The sequence below is a fragment of the Macaca thibetana genome, chromosome 19 (assembly GCF_024542745.1).
Source record: "Macaca thibetana thibetana isolate TM-01 chromosome 19, ASM2454274v1, whole genome shotgun sequence".
Lineage (NCBI taxonomy): Eukaryota > Metazoa > Chordata > Mammalia > Primates > Cercopithecidae > Macaca > Macaca thibetana.
Window position 1 is genome coordinate 3,771,298 of NC_065596.1, and position 23,817 is coordinate 3,795,114.

The 23,817-nt window shown below is 38.7% G+C and overlaps 1 protein-coding gene across 1 annotated transcript in view; it reads right to left on the reverse strand.

The window, feature by feature from the left end:
- Nucleotides 1-892: 892 nt before the first annotated feature.
- Nucleotides 893-23,817, reverse strand: part of LOC126942236 (zinc finger protein 431-like) — a 36,564-nt gene continuing 13,639 nt past the window's right edge. Inside the window, 4 exon segments of the mRNA XM_050769595.1 lie at nucleotides 893-1,077; nucleotides 1,079-2,429; nucleotides 18,004-18,099; nucleotides 19,175-19,301. Coding sequence (XP_050625552.1) covers nucleotides 990-1,077; nucleotides 1,079-2,429; nucleotides 18,004-18,099; nucleotides 19,175-19,301 — 1,662 coding nt within the window. The 3' untranslated portion in view covers nucleotides 893-989.

Here is a 23,817-nt window from a genome sequence, read left to right on the forward strand (position 1 = left end):
TTTCCAAGCTGTAGTTTTTGAAAAATTGTTTTTCCAAATTTATTATACTTGCACAATTTTTCAATATAAATTCCCTGATGTTGAACAAAGTTTGATCAACTGCTTCAGAGTTTTCCTCTAGAAGAAAATGTCTACAATAAGATCTGTGATACAAGGCACTACAATCCTCTTTATATTTGTAATGTTCAACTTCAAAATAAATACTCTTCACTATAAAAGCTTAAATTTTCTGGAAGATCTTTTGACAGTAATTGCACTTATAATGCTTTTATTAAGCATGAACTCTCTGGTGTTGAGTAAAATGTGAGCAGCTATTAATGGTTTTTTCATAGTCTTTACATTTGTATAATTTATCTCAAGTATAAATGCTTTCCTGGCAATAAAGTGTGAGCAATGGTTAAAAGTTTTGCCACATTGTTCACACATGTAGGCATTTTCTCCAGTATGAATTATCTTACCTACAATCAAGTGTAACAACCATTTAAAGGCTTTGTCTCACTCTTCAGATTTCTAGGATTTCTCACCAGTATAATTATTTTTATGGTTAGAAAAGTTTGAAGCATTGTCAAAAGTAGTCACATCTTTCTGATTTGTAGAGTTTCTCTCCAGTATAATTATCTTATGTCTGTTAAGAATTGAGGGCTTCTTAAAGGCTTTGCCATGTTTTTCACACTTGTGGGGTTTCTGTAGAGTATAAATTTTTTTTGAGATGAAGTCTTACTCTGTTGTCAAACTGGAGTGCAGTGGTGCAATCTTGGCTCACTGCAACCTCCGCCTCCCAGGTTCAAGTGATTCTCCTGCCTCAGCCTCCCAAGTAGATGTGAATACAGACACGCACCACCACACACAGATAATTTTTGTATTTTTAGTAGAGACAGGGTTTCACCATGTTGGCCAGGATGGTCTCGATCTCTTGACCTTGTGATCCGCCCGCCTCAGCCTCCCAAAATGCTGGGATTACAGGCATGAGCCACTGTACCGGCCAATTTTTAATGCTTAGTAAGAGTTGAGGACTGCTTAAAGGCTTTCCCACATTCTTCACATTTGTAGAGTTTCTCTCCAGTAAGAATTATTTTGTTTAATAAGGTTTGAGGACTGGTTAAATGCATTGCCACATTCTTCACAGTTGTAGGGTTTCTTTCTAGTATGAATTTTCCTATGTTTAGTAAGAGTTGAGGATTGGTTAAAGGCTTTACCACATTCTTCACATTTGTAAGATTTCTCTCCTGTATGAATTATCTTATGTTTAGTAAGATTTGAGGATCGGTTAAAAGCTTTGCCACATTCTTCACATTTGTAGGGTTTCTCTCCAGTGTGAATTCTCTTATGTGTAGTAAGGATTGATGATTGGCTAAAAGCTTTGCCACATTCTTCACATTTGTAAGGTTTCTCTCCAGTATGAATTATCTTATGTGCAGTAAGTTGTGGGGACCGGTTAAAGGCTTTGCCACATTCTTCACATTTGTAGGGTTTCTCTCCAGTATGAATCATCTTATGTGTAGTAAGGTTTGAGGACTCATTAAAGGCTTTGCCACACACTTCACATTTGTAAGGTTTCTCTCCAGTATGAATTCTTTTGTGTTTAGTAAGGGTTGAGGACCAATTAAAGCCTTTGCCACATTCTTCACATTTGTAAGATTTTTCTCCAGTATGAATTATCTTATGTTTAGTAAGGTATGAGAATCGGTTAAAAGCTTTGTCACATTCTTCACATTTGTAGGGTTTCTCTCCAGCATGAATGAACTTATGTGTAGTAAGGGTTGAAGACTGGTTAAAAGCTTTGCCACATTCTTCACATTTGTAGGGTTTCTCTCCAGTATGAATTATCTTATGTGTAGTAAGGTGTGAGGACCGGTTGAAGGCTTTGCCACATTCTTCACATTTGTAGGGTTTCTCTCCAGTATGAATTATCTTATGTGTAGTAAGGGTTGAGGACTGCTTAAAAGCTTTGCCACATTCTTCACATTTGAAGGGTTTCTCTCCAGTATGAATTCTCTTGTGTCTAGTAAGGGTTGAGAACCATTTAAAGGATTTGCCACATTCCTCACATTGGTAAGAATTCTCTCTAATATGAATTCTTTTATGTTGACTTAGGTGTAAAAGCATGCAAAATGATTTGCCACATTTTTTACATTTGAAAGGTTTCTTTCCAGTATGTCTTGTCTTATGTCTATTTGCATTTAAAAATTTATGAAAGACTTTCACATATTTATCAAATGGAAATATTGCGCTCTGGGTAGTTGTCAAACACTGGTTTAGTTCATTATAACCTTCTTTGTGCACCTTATACTCATCTACACTTGTGGAGCCTTTTCTTAACTGTAAATTCTCATGTTCACATTTTCCATATCTTCTCAGTATCACTTGTTGAAAAGAATCTTTTATGTCTTGCTCTGGCCAAAGGTCTTTGGTAAAATAAGAACACATAGCTGAAAGAAATAAAAACAACAAATTATTCAACTTACTAGACTCTGATAAACATACTTTACAAATCTAACCTATATTATACAAACTACATAAGCAAGATGCCATAATAAAATACCACAGGCCCTAAATCCTTCATAGACATATAAATGTAATAAAAACATACTGACCAAAATACATTTGAGGACAACTTAAAATAAGTGTGTAAATTTCCCCAGGTGAGTACACAGGTGAGTACACGGGAATGCAAAGACACAGAAGAAAAAGAAAAGTCTGTGGCATTTAGCCAACACAGTTCTTCCTACTCAACAATATTACATAGTGCCTTTCTAAGTAGAAGCTAACTTTTCATTTCTTTTTTAATAAACAAGTAAAATACTGGCACATACATCTATATTACTTGCTTCTAGGGGCCTTTCCAGAAACTGGTCTCCCATAACATAAAGTGCTGAAAGAAATGGTGGTATATTTTGGAATTACAGTTTGGGTCTGCTGAGACCAAAGGTAAATGTTACAGCAGCAGAAAGACTGCAGTACCACCGACAGGGAACAGATATAGCAAATGATTGCTGATGAAGATGAAACAGAAATAAACTCCTTTAACTAAAAAATAAACACAAAAATTTAGACAAGACACACTCTAAGAACATGTTTGACAGTCTCAGAGGACCTCAAACCAAGATAATTGTTTTCAGACTACGCCAGGACAAAACTACATTATAAACAATGTGACAGGTAGCTTTATTTAATGTTCAAATATTAATCAAAGATTACAATGAATACAAAATAGGGCAAAATCCTTCCATCAAAATTATAAGATTTTCAGAAAGAAACCATAAAAAGATGTATATATTAATTTTTAAAATTGAAAATAAATTGAATACTCAATGAGTAAAATAGGAACACAGAACTACAGAAAATCAGAAAAAAATGAGGATAAGAACAAAAATATTTAAAATACCCCAAAAAACAGAAATTATAAAGGAAAATATAAAAAATTTGGAAAGAAAAAACAATATCAAAATGAAGAAGCTCAACAAACACACTAGGATACACACAAAGATATTTATAACAAACGCATATATAAGCACAATTTCGAAGAAGAGAATGGAGCTGCAAGATAAAAACGACATGTCATTTACAAGTATAGTCTTATGAGATAGCTGGTAAACTGTCAAAAAAACTTTGCAGGCCAGAAGGAAACTGTGTGATATAGTCAAAGTCCTGAAAAAAGTAGCTATCAAGTTAGAATAATACCATCAGCATATCTGTCCTGCCAAGTAGAAAGAAAAAAACCTTCAAAAATAACCAAATACTGAAAAAGTATATTGGCTCTTCATATGCCTTACATATAAAAGGTGCTGATAACCGTTGCTGCTACTGAAAATAACATGATTCAACAAAACAACACAACATCATATAAAATACATTATTCTCTGGGAAAAAAATGCACATACACAAAAATGGAAGTTCTTAGCATTATAATAATAGTGCAAAAATATTAATTATTCTCTAAAATTTGAAAGGTAAAAGCATAGAAATCATTATAAACATTTGTTAGTGAATATACAACATAAAATATATAATTGGCAACATCAATGACAAATTTGAAGGCAGATATAATGAGAAAAAAAATTTTCAATGCAACTTAAGTTCTTTCTTTGTTTTTTTTTTCTTTTGATATGGAGTCTCACTCTGTCACCAGGCTGGAGTGCAGTGGTGCAATCTTAGCTCACAGCAACCTCCACCTCCTGAGTTCAAGTGATTCTCCTGCCTCAGCCTCCCAAGTAGCTGGGACTACAGGTGTGCACCACCATGCCCAGCTAATTTTTGTATTTTTAGTAGAGATGGGGCTTCATCTTGTTGGCCAGGATGGTCTCGATCCCTTGACCTTGTGATCCACCCGCCTCAACCTCCCAAAGTGCTGGGAATATATGTGTGAGCCACCACACCCGGCCTGAAGTTCATTTTTTACCAGATTAAAATACATTGTTGTATCTTTTAGAGGTTTTATATAATCCCCAAGGTAACCCCAAGAATATATTTGCATAGATACATAAAACAAATGGGAAAGAAATAAAAGCATATCAAGACAAGTATAACAAAGGCACAAAGACAGAAAAAGAGAAAATGAGGAACAAAGATACAAGAAGCAAATAAAACAATAAAATAACAGTAGTAAGTCTTCATAAGTGGAGAAAAATAAAATTCTTTTGAGACAAGCAAATGCTAAGGGAACACATCACTACCAGGCCTGCCTTGCTAGAGCTCCTGAAAGGTTAAGGAGAAAAAACCATTAGCAGTCATTGCAAAATCACAATGAAGTGGCTGGGCGCAGTGGCTCAAGCCTGTAATCCCAGCACTTTGGGAGGCCGAGACGGGCGGATCACGAGGTCAGGAGATCGAGACCATCCTGGCTAACACGGTGAAACCCCGTCTCTACTAAAAAGTACAAAAAACTAGCCGGGCGAGGTGGCGGGCGCCTGTAGTCCCAGCTACTCAGGAGGCTGAGGCAGGAGAATGGCGGGAACCCGGGAGGCGGAGCTTGTAGTGAGCTGAGATCTGGCCACTGCACCCCAGCCTGGGCGACAGAGCGAGACTCCGTCTCAAAAAAAAAAAAAAAAAAAAAAAAAATCACAATGAAGTACAAAGATCAACTACGCTATAAAACAACTACATCAACAACTCTGCAAAATAAGCAGTTAGCACCACTTGGACAGAATCAAAATCACACATAACAATATTAACCTTAAATGCAATAGGCTGAATATTTCAATTCAAAGACACAGAAGGGCAAGCTGGATAAAGAGTCACGACACAGTTTGGGACCAGCCTGGCCAACATAGTGAAACTCCATCTCTACTAAAAATACAAAAAATTAGCTGGGTGTGGTGGCGGGCGCCTGTAATCCCAGCTACTCAAAACCACACAGCTACATCAAAACTGAACAACCTACTCCTGAATGAATTTCCTGAATGAACAACTCGCTCCTCTTTATTTCTGGATAAATAATACAACTAAATCAGAAATCAAGAAAGTATTTGAAAACAATGAGAATGAAGAGACAATGTACCAGAATTTCTAGAACACAGCTAAAGCAGTGTAAGAGGGAAATTTATAGCACTAAATACTCACATCAAAAAGCTAGATCTTAAATGGACACCCTAACATCGTAACTAAAAGAATGAGAAAACCAAGAGCAAACAAAACTTAAAGCTAGCAGAAGACAAGAAATAACCAGATTCAGACTGGAAGTGAATGACACTGAGACCCAAAAAACCCTTCAAAAAACTCAATGAATCCAGGAGCTGGTTTTTTTTTTTTTTTTTTTTTTTGGACAAAATTAATAAAATAGACTGCTAGCTAGACTAATAAAGAAAAAAAGAGAGAAGAATGTAATAGACAATAAAAGTGATAAAGGGGATCTCATCACTGACCCCACAGAAATAAAAACAATGTTCAGAAAATACTATAAACACTTCTGTGCACATAAACTGGAAAATCAAGAAGAAATGGAAAAATTCCTGGACACATCTATCCTTTCAAGACTGAACCAGAAGAAGTTGAATCCCTGCATAGACCAATAACAAGTTCTGAAATTGAGGCGGTAACAAATAGCCTACCAACCGAAAAAGTCCAGGAGCAGATAAATTTATAGCTGAATTCTACCAGAGGCACAAAGAGGATCTGGTACCATTTCTTCTGAAACTATTCCAAATGATGGAAAAGGAGGGGTCTCTCCTTAACTCATTCTATGAGGCCAGCATGGCAGAGATATAACAAAATAAAACAACAACAACACACACACACATACACACAAAAACCTTCAAGCCAATATTCCTGATAAACATCAATGCAAAAATTCTCAATAAAATACTGGCAAAGTGAATCCAGCAGCACGTTAAAAAGCTTTATTCCTGGAATACAAGGCTGGTTCAACATACAAAAATTGATGTAATTCAAGTCAGCTTTATTTCCAGGATGGAAGGCTGGTTCAACATACAAAAATCGATGTAATTCATCACATAAACAGATCTAAAGACAAAAACTACATGATTATCTCAAAAATGCAGAAAAGGCCTTCGATCAAATTTAACATCCCAACATGTTAAAAACTCTCAATAAACAAGGTATTCACGAAACATATATCAAAATAATAAGAGCTATCTATGACAAACCCATAGCCAATACCAAAGGGCAAAAGCTGGAAGCATTCCCCTTGAAAACTGGCACTAGAAAATGATGCCCTCTCCCACCACTCTTATTTAACATAGTATTGCAATTTCTGACCAGAGAAATCAGGCAAGAGAAATAAATAAGTGATATGCAAACAGGAAGTCAAACTGTCTGTCTGTAGACGACATGATCCTAGATCTAGAAAGCCCCAATGTCTCAGCCCAAAAGCTTCTTCATCTCATACGCAACTTCAGCAAAGTCTCAGGATACAAAATTAATGTGCGAAAATCACAAGCATTTCAATACACCAACAATAAACAAGCAGAGAACCAAATCATGAATAAACTCCCATTCACAATTGCTACAAAGATAACAAAGTACCAAAGAATAAATCTAACAAGGGAAGTGAAGGACCTCTTCAAGGAGAACTACAAACCACTGCGTAAGAAAATCAGAGAGGACACAAACAAATAAAAAGGACAGAAAGAATCAATATTGTAAAAATGCCCATACTGCTCGAAGTAATTTATAGATTCCATGCTATTCTGACTAAACTACCACTGACATTCTTCACAGAATTAGAAAAAAAAAAATTTAACTCATATGAAAACCCAAAAGACCCCATATAGCCAAGATAATTCTTTTCTTTTCTTTTTTTTTTTTTTTGAGACAAAGTCTCACTCTGTCACCCAGGCAGGAGTGCAGTGGCATGATCTCAGCTCACTGCAACCTCTGCCTCCCGGGTTCAAGCAATGCTCCTGCCTCAGCCTCCCAAGTAGCTGGGATTTCAGGAATATGCCACCATGCCCGGCTAATTTTTTGTATTTTTAGTAGAGGCAAGGTTTCACCATGTTGGCCAGGCTTCTCTCGAACTCCTGACCTCAAGCGATCCACCTGCCTTGGCCTCCCAAAATGCTGGGATTACAGGCATGAGCCACTGCACCTAGCCTAGCCAAGAGAATTCTAAGCAAAAAGAACAAGGCTGGAGGCATCATGGTATACAACTTCAAACTATACTACAAAGCTGTAGTAACCAAAGCTGCCTGGTACTGTTATAAAAACATACATATAGACCAGTGGAATACAAGAGAGAACTCAGAAATAAGACTACATATCTACAACCATCTGATCTTTGAAAACCCTGACAAAAACAAGCAATGGAAAAGCATTCCCTTTTAATAAAAGGCGCTGGGAGAACTGGCTAGCTATATGCAGAAAATTGAAATTGGACCCCTTTCTTACGCCTATACAAAAATTAACTCAAGATGAATTAAAGACTTAAATGTGAAACCCAAAACTACAAGAACCCTTGAAGAAAATCTAGGCAATACCATTCAGGACATAAGCATGGGCAAAGATTTCACGATGAAAACGTCAAAAGCAATTGCACCAAAAGCAAACATTGACAAATGGGATCTAATGAAACTAAAGAGCTACTGCACAGCAAAAGAAATTATCACCAGGTGTGGTGGCTCACGCCTGTAATCCCAGCGCTTTGGGAGGCTGAAGGGGTTGGATGAGGATGGGGTCAGGAGTTCAAGACCAGCCTGGCCAAGATGGTGGAACCCCATTTCTACTAAAAATACAAAAATTAGCCAGGCATGGTGGCAGGCGCCTGTAATCCCAGCTACTCTAGTAGCTGAGGCAGAGAATTGCTTGAACCCAGGAGGTTGCAGTGAGCCGAGACCACACCACTGCACTGCAGCCTGGGTGACAGAGCAGGACTCTGTCTGGAAAAGAGAAAAGAAAAGAAAAGAAAAGAAAATTATCATCAGACTGAACAGACAATCTACAGAATGGGAGAACATTTTTGCAATCTATTCATCTGACTAAGGTTAATATCCAGAGTCTACAAAGAACTTAAACAAATTTACAAGAATTAACCCCATTAAAAAGTAAACAAAGGCCGGCACAGTGGCTCATGGCTATAATCCCAGCACTTTGGGAGGTCGAGGTGGGCGGATCACCTGAGATTGGGAGTTTAAGAACAGCCCTGACCAACATGGAGAAACTCCACCTCTACTAAAAATACAAAAAATTAGCCAGGCAAGGCGGCACACGCCTGTAATGCCAGCTACTTGGGAGGCTAAGGCAGGAGAATCACTTGATCTTGGGAGGCAGAGGTTGCAGTGAGCTGAGTTTGCGCCATTGCATTCCAGCCTGGGCAACAAGAGCAAAACTCGGTCTCAAAAAAAAAAAAAAAAAAAAAGTGAGCAAAGAACAAGCAGCAGCACTTCTCAAAAGAAGACATTTATGTGGAGCTCAACATCAGTGATCAGTAAGGAAATGGAAATCGAAACCACAATAAGGTATCGTCTCACACCAGTCAGAATGGTGATTATTAAAAAGTCAAAAAACAGACGGTGGTGAAGTTATGGAGAAATAGAAATGCTTTTACGCTTTTGGTGGGAATGTAAATTAGTTCAACCATTGTGAAAGCCAGAATGGCGATTCCTCAAAGACCTAGAACCACATACATTATTGGACCCACCAATCCTATTACTGGGTATATACTCAAAGGAATATAAATCATTCTATTATGAAGATACACAGATGTGTACCTTCATTGCAGCAACATTCACAATAGCAAAGACATGGCATCAACCCAAATGCCCGTCTATAACAGACTGGATAAATAAAATGTGATACATATGCACCATAGACTACTATGCAGCCATTAAAAGGAACAAGATCACGTACTTTGCAAAGACAGAGATGGAGCTGGAAGCCATTATTTTCAGCAAACTAACACAAGAACAAAAAACTAAACACCACATTTTCTCACTTACAAGTGGGAGTTGAACAATAAGAACACATGGACATATGGAGGGAAACAACACACACTGGGGTCTGTCACGGGGAGGGAGAGCATCAGGATAAATAGCTAATGCATGCAGGGCTTAACACTGAGGTGAGGGGTTAATAGGTGCAGCAAACCACCACAGCACACGTTTACTTATGTAACAAACCTGCGCATCCTGCACATGTATCCTGGAACATAAAATTTAATTTAATTTAATTTAAAAAAAGAACAACAATAAAACTGGTAATAGTAACTTTATATCTTTAAGCAATCATTTTAAAAATAAATTAGTTAAATTACTTAATAAAAATAATGTAATCTCAGAATGTTGGGAGGCCGAGGGAACTTTAACTCAAGACTTTGAGACCAACCTAGACAACATGGCAAAAAACCGTCTCTACAGAAAAAAGTACAAAAAACTATCTGGGTTTGGGATGGCACACATTTGCAAACCAGCTACTCAAGAAACTGAAATGAGATCATCTGAGTTTGGGAGGCTGAGGTTGCAGTGAGTCATGATCATGCCACTGCAAACCAGCCTGGATGACAGCGTGAGACTGTATCTCAAAAATAAATACATTGGCCGGGCGCAGTGGCTCATGCCTGTAATCCCAGCACTTTGGGAGGCCGAGACGGGCAGATCACAAGGTCAGATTGGGACCAGCCTGACCAACATGGTGAAACCCTGTCTCTACTAAAAATACAAAAATTAGCCATGACGCCTGTAGTCCCAGCTACTTGGGAGGCTGAGGCAGGAATATCACTTGAATCCAGGAGGTGGAGGTTGCAGTAAGCAGAGACCATGGCTCTCCAGCCTGGGCGACAGAGAGAGACGCCATCTCAAAACAATAAAAATTAAATTAAATTTTTCTTTTATAAAAAGAAAAAGAAATAAGATGCCTTAATAGCTTAAGTTAAAAAGTACACAATTTGCTGTCTATAAGAGATGTATTTTAGCATTGAGTCAAATAGGTTGAAAGTAACAGAATTGAAAAAAATCTATATTCCATGCAAATAGTAACCACAATTGGGTGAGGTGGTAATAATTATATTGTATATAATATGCTTGTATATAACAGCATAGGACATATGCTTGTATATAATAGCATAGGACAAACACGGTATTATATAACGGTCAAATTTGTCAATTTACCAGGAATCTGTAACTATCATATCTATTTATATGTATACATATATATGACATAAGGGCTCGAAAATATATAAAGCAAACTTTGACAAAGGTGAACGAAGAAATACATAGCAACATAATTGTGGAGATCAAGACCTCATTTGCAACAATAAATAGAAAATTCAGATAAAATATCAGTAAGAAAACAGAAAATAGACATTATAGACTGTATTAACTATTTTGCATATAGAGGAATACCTGAGTGTGTAACTTATAAAGAAAGAAGGTTTATTTGGCTCACAGTTCAGCAGACTGTACAAGAAGGGTGTAACAGCATCTGCTTCCAGTGAGGGTCTCAGGAAACTTACAATCATGGTGGAAGACAAAGAGTAACTTTGGCACCTGTAATCCCAGTTACTCAGGAGGCTGAGGCAGGAGAATCGTTTGAACCCAGGAGGCAGAGGTTGCAGTGAGCTGAGATTGTGCCATTACACTCCAGCCTTGGTGAGAGAGTGAGACTCACCCCCACCAAAAAAAAAAAAAAAAAAAAAAAAGAAAAAATAATTGAACTAAATTTTCATCAAAAAAGATACCCAAATGGGAAAAACCATTTGAAAAGAAAAGCAAAATTGGCCGGGCGTGGTGGCTCAAGCCTGTAATCCCAGCACTTTGGGAGGCCGAGGCGGGTGGATCACGAGGTCAGGAGATCGAGACTATCCTGGCTAACATGGTGAAACCCCGTCTCTACTAAAAATACAAAAAACTAGCCGGGCGTGGTGGCGGGCGCCTGTAGTCTCAGCTACTTGGGAGGCTGAGGCGGGAGAATGGCGTGAACCCAGGAGGCGGAGCTTGCAGTGAGCCGAGATCACGCCACTGCACTCCAGCCTGGGAGACACAGCGAGACTCTGTCTCAAAAAAAAAAAAAAAAAAAAGAAAAGCAAAATTAATGATTTATAGAGAAACGCATAAAAATAAAAATGAGGCCAGGCGTAGTGGCTCACGCATGTAATCCCAGCACCTTGGCAGGTCAAGGTAGATGGATCACCTGAGGTCAGGAGTTCAAGACTAGCCTGGCCAACATGGTGAAACCCCCATCTCTACTAAAAATATAAAAATTAGCCTGGCATGGTGGCAGGCACCTGTAACCTCAGCTACTCAGGAGGCGGAGGCAGGAGAATTGATGGAATCTGGGAGGCAGAGGTTGCAGTGAGCCATCACACCACTGCCTGGATGACAACAGCAATGCTCCCTCTCAAAAAGTAAAAAAATAATAAATAAATAAAATCTCATTACAATGGCCACTACAGTATATGTTTGAAAATATACATGTTTTTTAAAACACCAAATCTGTTGATGATGCAATGAAAATAAAGCCTATATTGATTGTTGGTAGAAAATAAGGAAGCAGCCATTATTTTAAAATGTTATAAATGCTTCTTAAATAATTAACAATGGAATTATCAAATACAGCAATCCCACTCTTATCAATCTATATCCAAAATATCCAACACAGGACCTGGCACATATTTGAACATCCATGTTTATTGTACCCATATTCACAAAAGCCAAAAGGCAGAAGCAACCCAGGTGTCTCTTAATTTATAAACACATCAAAAATGTAACATATACATTCAATGAAATATTATCACAGAAATCAAAGATTATCAAATATTATAATTAAATCAATTATCAAAGAATCTTGTCACATTTTAAGATAAACTTTGAAAATATTATGTCACTTGAAATAAGCTAGAAACAAAATGATGAATACAATTCCACTTATATGAGATATCTTAAGTAGTCACAATCATAAAAACAGAAAGTGGAAGGGTGTTTGTCATGGGCTGGGGAGAGGGTAAAATGGGTTCTTGTTACTTAAATGGATATTGGGTGTTAGTTTCACAACATGTAAAATTTCTAGAAGTCTTTTGCATAACAGTGTGAATGTACTTAACATCCCTGAAACACACAGCTTCTTTTTGAGACAGGGTCCACTCTGTCACCCAAGCTAAAGTGCAGTGGCACAATTTTGTCTCACTTCAGCCTCAAACTCCTAGGCTCAAGTAATCCTCCCTAAATCTCCCAAATAGCTAGGTCCATAGGTACACAACACTATGCCTGGATATTTTTTTAAAATTTTGTAGAGAGGAAATCTCCGTATGTTGCCCAGGCTGGTCTCAAACTTTGGGGCTCAAATGATAGTCCTGTGTCGGCCTCCCAAAATCCAGGGATTACAGATGTGAGCCCCCACCATGTCTAGAATGCGCACTTAAATAGATGTAAGTGCTTAATTTTATGTTATCTGTTTTGTTTGTTTTTTCTTATTTATTTTTTTTGAGACAGAATCTCGCTCTCTCACCCAGGCTGGAGTGCGGTGGCATGATCTCGGCTCACTGCAACCTCTGCCTACTGGGTTTAATGACTCTCCTGCCTCAGTCTCCTGTGTAGCTCAAATTACAGGCACAGGCCACCATGTCTGGCTAATTTTGTATTTTTAGTAGAGACAGGGTTTCACCATGTTGGCCAGGCTGGTCTGGAGCTCCTGACCTCAAGTGATCTGCCTGCCTCGGCCTCCCAAAGTGCTGGGATGACAGGCATGAGCCACTGTGACCAGCCTGTTATGTGTTTTTTGTGTTTTTACAACAATTAATTTTTCTAAAGGAAAAACACAAAAAATACAGAATTATAAATCTTCTCAAAAATTACCTCCAAATCACAAAAGTGTCTTTCTCACACAAAGAAAATACATATGCGGTGGCTCACGCCTATAACCCCAGCACTTTGGGAGGCCAAGGCGGGTGGACCACGAGGTCAGGAGATTGAGACTATCCTGGCTAACATGGTGAAACCCCATCTCTACTAAAAATACAAAAAATTAGCCGGGCGTGGTGGCAGACACCTGCAGTCCCAGCTACTTGGGACACTGAGGCAGGAGAATCACTTGAACCCAAGAGGCAGAGGTTGCAGTGAGCCAAGATTATGCCACTGCACACCAGCCTGAGTGAAAGAGTGAGACTCCGTCTCAAAAAAAAAAAAATTTATATATATATACATATATATACACACACATATATTCATCATTAGACACATGGTGAGAATAAGACATAAAGAAAATATTTTCATGACTACTCACTTAGACAAGATAAAACAGCCACTGAAAATCAGCTAAGAAAGAATATATACGATAAGTCATAACCAATAATGAAGTCATATTTATAGATAAAACACACATATATATAATCTGATCATGATAGATGTATGGCTGACTTATCTCTTAATTAAACCTCACATTGACTTAAAGTATACAAACAGAATTGCAAATTGGTTAAAATTATAAGAAAAACTAAAAAACACAAAGAGCTGATGTTAAGAAATATATACTGAAAAAACACTAATAAGAAACTGTGTAATAAGAGACATGTTTACTCATAAAATCTGGTATGCAACATTAATGTGCCATTAAAAAAGAATTGTCTGGGGCCGGGTGCGGTGGCTCACGCCTGTAATCCCAGCACTTTGGGAGGCCGAGGCGGGCGGATCACAAGGTCAGGAGATCGAGACCACGGTGAAACCCCGTCTCTACTAAAAATACAAAAAAATTAGCCGGGCGCGGTTGTGGGCGCCTGTAGTCCCAGCTACTCGGGAGGCTGAGGCAGGAGAATGGCGTGAACCCGGGAGGCGGAGCTTGCAGTGAGCCGAGATCGCGCCACTGCACTCCAGCCTGGGCGACAGAGCGAGACTCCGTCTCAAAAAAAAAAAAAAAAAAAAAAAAAAGAATTGTCTGGATAACTACAATAGTTGACTGTGTACTCAGGGAACGCAGGTATTTTGAATCACTGGCATGCACTGTGTAGCAGTAAAATTTCACAGAATATGCAGTATAATTATAAATAGAATAGTCTAACAAGAAACTTTAAAAAAAAAGGCATGTTAAAAATGTGCCACATTTTATGTTTTAAATATACGCTATTCTTACACAAAATTGAAACTACTGTAATCCAACTTTAGAAGCAAAGAATATCATTACACTGCTAAATTAAAACTTATATTTTGCAAAATAGGGTTAGAGCCTCTGATGTGTAAAACATATTTAGAAATAAATTATGTTGGGCCGGGCACAATGGCTCACGCCTGTAATCCCAGCATTTTGGGAGGCTGAGGCAGGTGGATCACAAGGTCAGGAGTTCGAGACCAGCCTGGCCAATATGGTGAAACCCCATCTCTACTAAAAATACAAAAAACTAGCTAAGTGTGGTGGCACATGCCTGTAGTCCCACCTATTCAGGAGGCTGAGGCAGGAGAATAGCCTGAACCTGGGAGGTGGAGGTTGCAGTGAGCCTAGATCATGCCACTGCACTCTAGCCTGGGTGACAGACTGAGATAAAGAAAAGAAAAGAAAAGAAAAGAAAAAAAAAAGGAGGAGAAAAGGAAAGGAAGAAAGAAAAGAAAGAAAGAAGGAAATTATGTTATCATTTAGATATATGCTGAAGAAAGTGGGTGAAAATCCTTTAAATCCTTTTTACCTGCAGCAAACTTAAATTTATAAGTAACCATTTTAGTAATAAGGAGTGCCTACCAATTATCTAATTTACTTCAGGCATAACATGTAAACTCTAGCATATTGTCCTAAATGTCTGAATCTAAAATGACAGACAAGTTTGAAATAGAAAATAGAAAGTAAAAATGTATAGAAAGAGTAACATCAGTGACATACAAAAACAGAAGGTGCTCTATTTGATTAACCTCGCCACAACAAAAAAATTATTCAGTCATCCCTGACAAAAAATGCCTTCAGGAGAGAGCCAGGCATCATGGCTCACATCTGTAATGACAGCTACATGGTACACTGAGGTTGGAGAATTGCTGCAGGACTGGATTTCAAGACCAGCCTAGATGATAAACAAGATCCTATCTCCAAAGTAAGTGCCTTTAAGAGAGCTTTGAGATGCAGGGAGGGAGTTGTGAAACACTGCTAAAGCCCAAGATTGAGGGGTGTTTTTTCAGAGGACAGGCACTTATTCATGTGGGAAACTACAGGACCCTTGGTTTTGGCTACAGATCAAGAAATGGCCCACCCAACTTGGTCCAACAGAGAATTCTGAAGTTAACTCTATAACCATCCCAAACTCCTCCTGGTTACAGTCTAGGAAAGGTCCTGCCCTTCCAGAGACCTGGAGGAAGACACCCATTTGCAGCCTTGCAGACAGGACTACAGACCTTGGTTTTTACTGTGGTCCCTGAAGCAGTCCAAAGACTCAGTTCCAGCTCTCTGAGCCACAGATCATGATCAGTTTTTCCTAAATAGAAACCCACACAGTGAAATGAAGAAATCCTCTCTGGTACTCAGTGAAAGCAATACCCATTCACATCCTGATATAAGGGCCATTATACATGGAGCCAACTGCAGAAATCTGCCTTAGTGTCTGCCCTACAAATCAAAGTCTTAACGAATATATACAATCTGTCCAAAAACAAAATGGGAATTACAAGTACCCAAGCCCTTGTGACAAGCCATCTAAAGGTGGACTCTAGTGCAGACCCAGCAGCTTTGTGACAAAACTACAACCCCTCTTCACTACAAACCGAGAGGGCATCCCATCACCCTAGGGACACAACAGAAAAAGATCTTTACCTCCTGAAACCTGTTTATAAAAGCTAAGGAGTTGTTTGCTCCTTCAAATTCACAGACGCCAATATAAAACCATATTGTGCCCATTGTCAATGCTTCTATTTTAATGTAGCACCGAAAGTGTGTGGCACAAGAATTAGTCAAAAACATTTTTAAAAAGCCATTGGAATTAAAAAGAAATAAGTAAAAAGTTGCTGTTTGTGGATCATATGATCTTATATATAGAAAAACCACAAACAGTACATTAAAATTTGTCTAAACAGCCAGGTGCAGTAGCTCACACCTGTAATCCCAGCATTTTGGGAGGCTGACAGGGGCAAATCACAAGGTCAGGAGTTCAAGACCAGCCTGGCCAACGTAGTGAAATCCTGTCTTACTAAAAATGCAAAAAAAAAAAAAAAAAAAAAAAAAAAAAATGTAGCTGGGCATGGTGCCGGGCACCTGTAGTCCCAACTACTTGGGAGGCTGAGGCAAGAAAATCACTTGAATCTAGGATGCGGAGGTTGTGGTGAGCTGAGATTATGCCATTGCACTCCAGCCTAGGCAACACAGTGAGACTGTATCTCAAAAAAAGAAAAAAAAGAAAAATTTGTCTAAACTAATAAATACAGTCAGTAACTTAACAAAATATAAAATTAACATACAAGTTATGGTTCCATACACTTAAAACAAACTATCTTATACAACAGAGGAAGAAAATAATCTTATGAACAATAGCATTAAAATACATTTCTGAGAACAAATATAATGAAGAAGGTAAAAAATCTTTACAATGAAATAGATAAGATATCAATGAAAAAAATTACAGAAGACAAAAATGAATTTTAAAATATTTAATGTCGGCCGGGCGCAGTGGCTCATGCCTGTAATCCCAGCACTTTGGGAGGCCGAGGTGGACAGATCACAAGGTCAGGAGTCTGGGACCAGCCTGAATAGCATGGTGAAACCCCATCTCTACTAAAAATAAAAAAAATTAGCTATGTGTGGTGGCACAAGCCTGTAGTACCAGCTACTCAGAAGGCTGAAGCAGGAGAATCACTTGAACACAGGAAGAGGAGGTTGCAGTGAGCCAAGATTGTACCACTGCACTCCAGCCTGGTGACAGAGTGAGATTCTGTCTCAAAAAAAAAAAAAAAAAAAAAAAAAAAAAAAAAAATTTCATGTCTAGGATTGAAAGAATAAATATTGTTAAAATGCCATATTATCTAAAGTAATCTATATATTTAATAAACTCTCTATGATAATTCCAGTGGCATTTCTTCACAGTAGAAAATACAATTCTAAAATTTACAAGAAATTGTAATAAACTTCAAATACCCAAAGCATTCTTGAGAAAAAAGAACAAAGCAGAGGGACATAATAATTTATAATTTCAAACTATATTTTAAGACTATAGTAATACAAACAGGATGGAATATGCAAAATATTAACAAGAAACGCTTAATGGAACAGAAATCCCTACTCTCACATATTTCAGACAGGATTCAAAAAGAGAACTAAAAAATAATTTAACAAAGAATTTTTCAAAATTATACAGACATTTGTGTGTCCCCCAAAAGAATAAAAAAGCAGTCAGATTGTACAGTCTTTTATATGCTATGACAAGAACTTTGGCTTTCATTGTATGCTTGAAGGAAGATCCCCCAAGAAAAAGTAGAATTCTTAGAGAATTTAAAAGCATAAGACAGAAAATGCCCCCATGTGAGAAAAAATCTTAAGAAAATATTCAGGCCTCCCAGAAACTAGATGCTTCCCAAATCCCACTGTAAGGACTGGCATATATGCTTTTTTTTTTTTTTTAACCTTTGGACCTCTCATCTGTTTTTTTTCACTCTCACCTACCTGGGGGTTCATCCACCATCTCATGTCTCTTCATATTCCAGGGCTCTTTTTCTTGCTCCAGACAGGTGACTGGGTCTTGCTTAGAGACAGCAATACCTGCTTTATTAAAAATAAATAACATGAATCTTGCCTATATTCTCTAATTACTAACCTAGTACTGTGCTCAGTAAAAAGGATGTGACAGAATATTCTAGAAAATTAATCCAAAGTGAGGCCGAGACGGGCAGATCACCTGAGGTCAGAAGTTTGAGACCAACCTGTCCAACATGTTGAAACCCTCATCTTTACTAAAAATACAAAATTAGCTGGGCATGGTGGCGGGTGCCTGTAGTCCCAGCTACTCCAGAGGCTCAGAGGGAGAATTGCTTGCACCCGGGAGGCAGAGGTGGCAGGTAGTAGCGCCACTGCACTCCAGTCTAGGCAACAGGAGAAAAATTCTGTCTCAAAAACAAAAAACTGTTTTGGCCAGGCACAGTGGCTCACACTGTAATCCCAGCAATTTGGAAGGGCAAGGCGGGTGGATCCCCTGAGGTCAGGAGTTTGAAACCAGCCTGGCCAACATGGTGAAACACCATACCTACTAAAAATACAAAAATTTGCTGGGCACAGAGGTGCACACTTGTAATCCCAGCTACTTGGGAGGCTGAGGCAGGAGAATCGCTTGAATCCAGGGTGGAGGCTGCAGTGAGCCAAGATCACACCATTGCACTCCAGCCTGGGCGACAGGGTGAGATTCCATCTCAAAAAAATAAATAAATAAATAAATAAACAAATAAAATTAATCCGAAAATACTAACTAAAGAGAAACATCTCTAACTATTTAGAAAATATTTTAAATTTGTAGGTTTTTAATTTTACTACCTGAATCAAAAATTGGTGATGGCAAACAGATTTTAAGATATGGGTAATGATAGTTTATGCCACTAAATTTCTGGAATGACCACTAATCTAGAGTGAAGGATACACATCAGCTCAGGAATGTGGAAAGTTTAGATCAAGATGAAACATGTTGAAGAAATTCTTTTCTACACAGACAAATCATCAAGGTTTTCTTGAAAACTGGGATCAGAAACTCACTTATGCAAAGCATAAATTATCAAAAAAATTCTACAAAATAGAGACATAAAACCTTTAGGGTATATTAAAAATTGTGTATTAAAGTTATCCTCACCCAAGAAGACCAAGTTTTTGTAGTTCTCTAACATCACATTCATATATAAATTCTGCTGAGCAGGGTTCAGGCATTCCCACTCCTCCAGAGAGAATTCTATGGCCACATCCCTAAATGTCAATGTCTCCTGAAAAACACATACACACAGACACACATATATTTACCAAGGGGCCATGGGCAGAATTTATTATTTGAATTGAGGTGAAATGAAAGAGTAAAGAGAACTGATTCTGACTTATAAGAATAACTGAAATTATCCAATAATTTTTAACACAGAAATATTTTCTAATGTATTCTCTTACTCTGAGGGCAGAGAATGGCATAAGATTCACAACACCAGTGCATATATGATACTTCTCTGGATGATAAAGTATATAATTAAGGACACAAACACAAACATATACATCACTGAGTGCTATACTTACATCATAATGAGTTGTGTATATTTTTCAGACAAGAAAAAACAAGTTCAGTTAGAAGGTACCTCTCAAATTTTAATGTGTACAATAGACTGGAGATCCTGTTGTGAAGATTTTTTTTTATATATATTTTTCAGAAGGTCTGGAATAAAGTCTGAGTTTTTAAAATTCTAACAAGGTCACTAGTAATGCTAATGTTTTTAACCGAGGAAGACTATTTTGTCAAACATTAGGCAAGTGAAAGAGACTGTGTTTTTCCTAAATTTTCTGGCTTGTAAACAATAATAAGAGTCTTCATTTTCCAAAGACAGATACATGCAAAAAAACAACAAACAAACAAACAAACAAAAAACCTAAGGAAAAAAACCAGATTAATTGTGATGGTTTATGCACATTAGCTGTATAAAGATACTTAATAATAAAGAAAAAAATAATTAACTCTACAGTGAAAAAAAAGTCAGAGAGCTCTTTAAGCAAATTATTAATATCAACTACACTAGAACAAATTTTTATGATGCGCTGATGCACACAGAAGAACATAGCATCACTGCTGAGATATTACCCCTCAAAAAGTCAATTCTAGACTGAATTTAACCATAAAAAAATCAGTTTTATGCAAAGGTCAAGATATCTCTCGCGTTCCATAATTTTAATAATGATTTTAAGTAGTCTTTCTTTAGCACTCTAGAGAGCAGGTATCTCTTAATACTTTTTTCAGAACTTCCTGGGTTTAGATGAAACCACAACATATATGTTCTCCATCTTTATTAAGGACCCCAGCTTTCCCCCAATAGGAATCTTGAGTATCCACATCTTCCCATGTTCAACAGTCACAAAAGGAACACTTTCAATATGGCAGATCAAAAATTCATGGTAGGAATTCTGCATTGCATATAAAAGGCCATGATGTAGAGAAGGCTCTGGTACACAAGAAACTTCTTTTTTTTTTTTTTGAGACAGAGTTTTGCTCTCATTGCCCAGGCTGAAGTGCAATGGTGCGATCTCGGCTCACCGCAACCTCTGCCTCCCAGGTTCAAGTGATTCTCCTGCCTCAGCCTCCTAGTAGCTAGGATTACAGGCATGTGACACCACGCCCGGCTCATTTTGTATTTTTAGTAGAGATGGGGTTTATCCATCTTGGTCAGGCTGGTCTTGAACTCCCAACCTCAGGTGATCCACTTGTCTCAGACTCCCAAAATCCTGGGATTACAGGCATGAGCCACCATGCCTGGCCAGAAACAAGTATTTTTTAGAGACCCTTGACTATCACAAGAATTTTTTAAAGTACTTCAAGCAAACTCATTGGGGAGGAAAAACACAAGTAGAGAAGGTTTGCAAGTACTAAACACATGGCACTCCAGGAGGCAGAGTGGACACAGCTATCGATCTGAGACATGTGTAGCTGAAAAGAAGCCATTATTCCTCTTTCTCCTCCTTCTCTGGAAATCCTTTTCAGATAAAATTCTCTGAACAAGTAACACCTGCATCTTAAGGAAATTCCCTTAAAGGCATCAGCACCACCTCCACACAGAGACACTAGCCTCACAACCACAGACAGAAGGACCACGACCAAAAAGTCCATGCATTTCTCTCCTTTATAACAGAAGAGATTCAGGAAAAAATGAGTTGCTCCATGGAAATAAAAATATATGTTCCTCTTTTCCTGTCCACAGGTGCCCTCCCCTGCCACAGACACCAGCAAATTCTGCTACAGTAATGGAAATATGCACCACACTGCCCTGTCCCTACCAAACCCAAACAGAATAGGCCCTGTGACCACCCTTTAGTGCAAAGGTGGCACTTCACTCTCACGAATCTATTTTGAAGGCCTCATACTTGATTCTGGCCTCACCTTAGAGTCACATGAGGCCCTTCATTAAAACAACATGGATGCTTCCATCCGGAACAATAAATAGAAACTGTGGAAAGGGCAAAGTAAAGAGATTTCTGCAAAAAAAAAAAATTTTTTTTTTTGAGACGGAGTTTCACTCTCTTACCAGGCTCAAGTGTAATGGCGCAATCTCAGCTCACTGCAACCTCCGCCTCCCAGGTTCAAGTGATTCTCCTGCCTCAGCCTCCCAAGTAGCTGGGATTACAGGCACATGCCATCACGCCCAGCTAATTTTTGTATTTTTAGTAATCCTAATAAGAGGAGTGGGCTGATAAGCACTGCCTCTCAGGCTTTCACGAGCTTAAAAATTACTTGGTAATAGGATAGGGAGCGGTGACTTATGCCTATAATCCCAGCTCTTTGGGATGCGGAGGTGGGCGGATCACCTGAGGTACGGAGTTCAAGACCAGCCTGACAAACAGGGAGAAACCTCATCTCTACTAAAAATAAAAAATTAGCTGGTGTGGTGGTGCATGCCTGTAATCCCAGATACTCGGGAGGCTGAGGCAGGAGAATTGCTTAAACCCGGGGGGTGGAGGTTGCAGTGAGATGAGCTCGTGCCACTGCACTTCAGTCTGGGTGACAGAGCTAGACTCCATCTCAAAAAAAAACAAAATTACTTGGGAATTTTGGTCCCACTCTATGTAATGTGAATCTGCAGGTTTGGAAAAAGTCCATGAATGAGTGTTTCAAACAAGTGCCCTGCCAATGCTGATGTTGCTACCCCTGGGTTCATTATTAGCAGTAGTTAGAGAAAGCAGGCACAGCACAGAGTCCCTTACACTCAGCTCTCTTGTCACAACACGAATATTTCTGGTACAAATAAAGACAACCAATCTCCATCCAAAAGTTTCGTATTCTTTGCTGGCTCTTTAAAGTTTACAGAGGAAACAGAAGGCAACAATGTGTGAATGAGTCTGCATTAGAAAAACAACATGTAAACATGTAATAATGCAATGTTTATTAAGCAGGTACTATCTGCTCAAGAGTAGATTACAAAGCACTGTGTGGGGAATAACACATTATGTGACTTAATCCTCACAACACCCTGGGAGTTGGTACTAAGTGTTCAATAATTCCCAGGATTTAGATAAAGGGTTCAGCATTTTTATTTCTTCATCTGTTTCTCTGTCATTTTTAAAAATAAAATGTATAGAATAAAAGCTAAATATAGACAGATAGGAGGGATACAGAATGAGAGAATTTAATGTAGTTTAGAGAAATTTTTATGGCGTTTATATTCACTTTTTTGTGACTTGTGGAACAACTACTGGATCTGCAGGAATAGAAAACAAGTTGCTAAATGGAATATTTCTGTAAGCACTGGTTTTAACACAAAATTTAAAAATTAGGATCCTAAAATATACAGTTTATTTTTCTCATTTACCTCCTTTTGGGTGTCTGAAATTTTGAGCACCAGCTCTAGAAAGGCAGCAGGATTCACCAGCAAAATCTCTCATTTTAAATCAGTTTTGTGAGGCAAGACTTCAGGGTGGGGCCAGACCTAAATAAGGGCTCCAAAAAGTATGAATCTGGTCGGGTGTGGTGGTCATGCCTATAATCCCAGCACTTTGGGAGGCTGAGGTGGGTGGATCACCTGAGGTCAGGAGTTCAAGACCAGTCCGGCCAAAATGGTGAAACCCTATCTCCACTAAAAATACAAAAATTGCCGGGTACAGTGGCTCATGCCTCTAATCCCAGTACTTTGGGAGGGTGAGGCAGGTGGATCACCTGACGTCAGGAGTTCAAAACCAGCCTGTCCAACATGGTGAAAATCCGTCTCTACTAAATATACAAAAATTAGATGGGCATGGTGGTGGGCGCCCGTAATCCCAGCTACTCAGGAGGCTGCAGCAGGAGAATCGCTTGAATCCCATAGGTAGAGGTTGCAGTGAGCCAAGATCATGCCACTGCATTCCAGCCTGAGCAACAGAGCAAGACTCCATCTCAAGAAAACACACACACACACACACACACACACACACACACACTTAGCTTGGTGTGGTGGCGGGCACCTGTAATCCCAGTTACTTGGGAGGCTGACCCACAAGAATCACTTGAACCTGGGAGGCGGAGGTCGCAATGAGCCGAGATTGCGCCACTACACTCCAGCCTGGGAAACAAGAGCAAGACTCCAACTCAAAAAAAAAAAAACAAGGGGTGAAGGCTCGGTGCAGTGGCTCATGCCTGTAATCCCAACACTTTGGGAAGCATAGGCAGGAAAATCACCTGAGGTTGGGAGTTCGAGACCAGTCTTACCAACATGGAGAAAACTTGTCTCTGCTAAAAATACAAAAATTAGCGGGCATAGTGGTGCAAGCCTGTAATTCCAG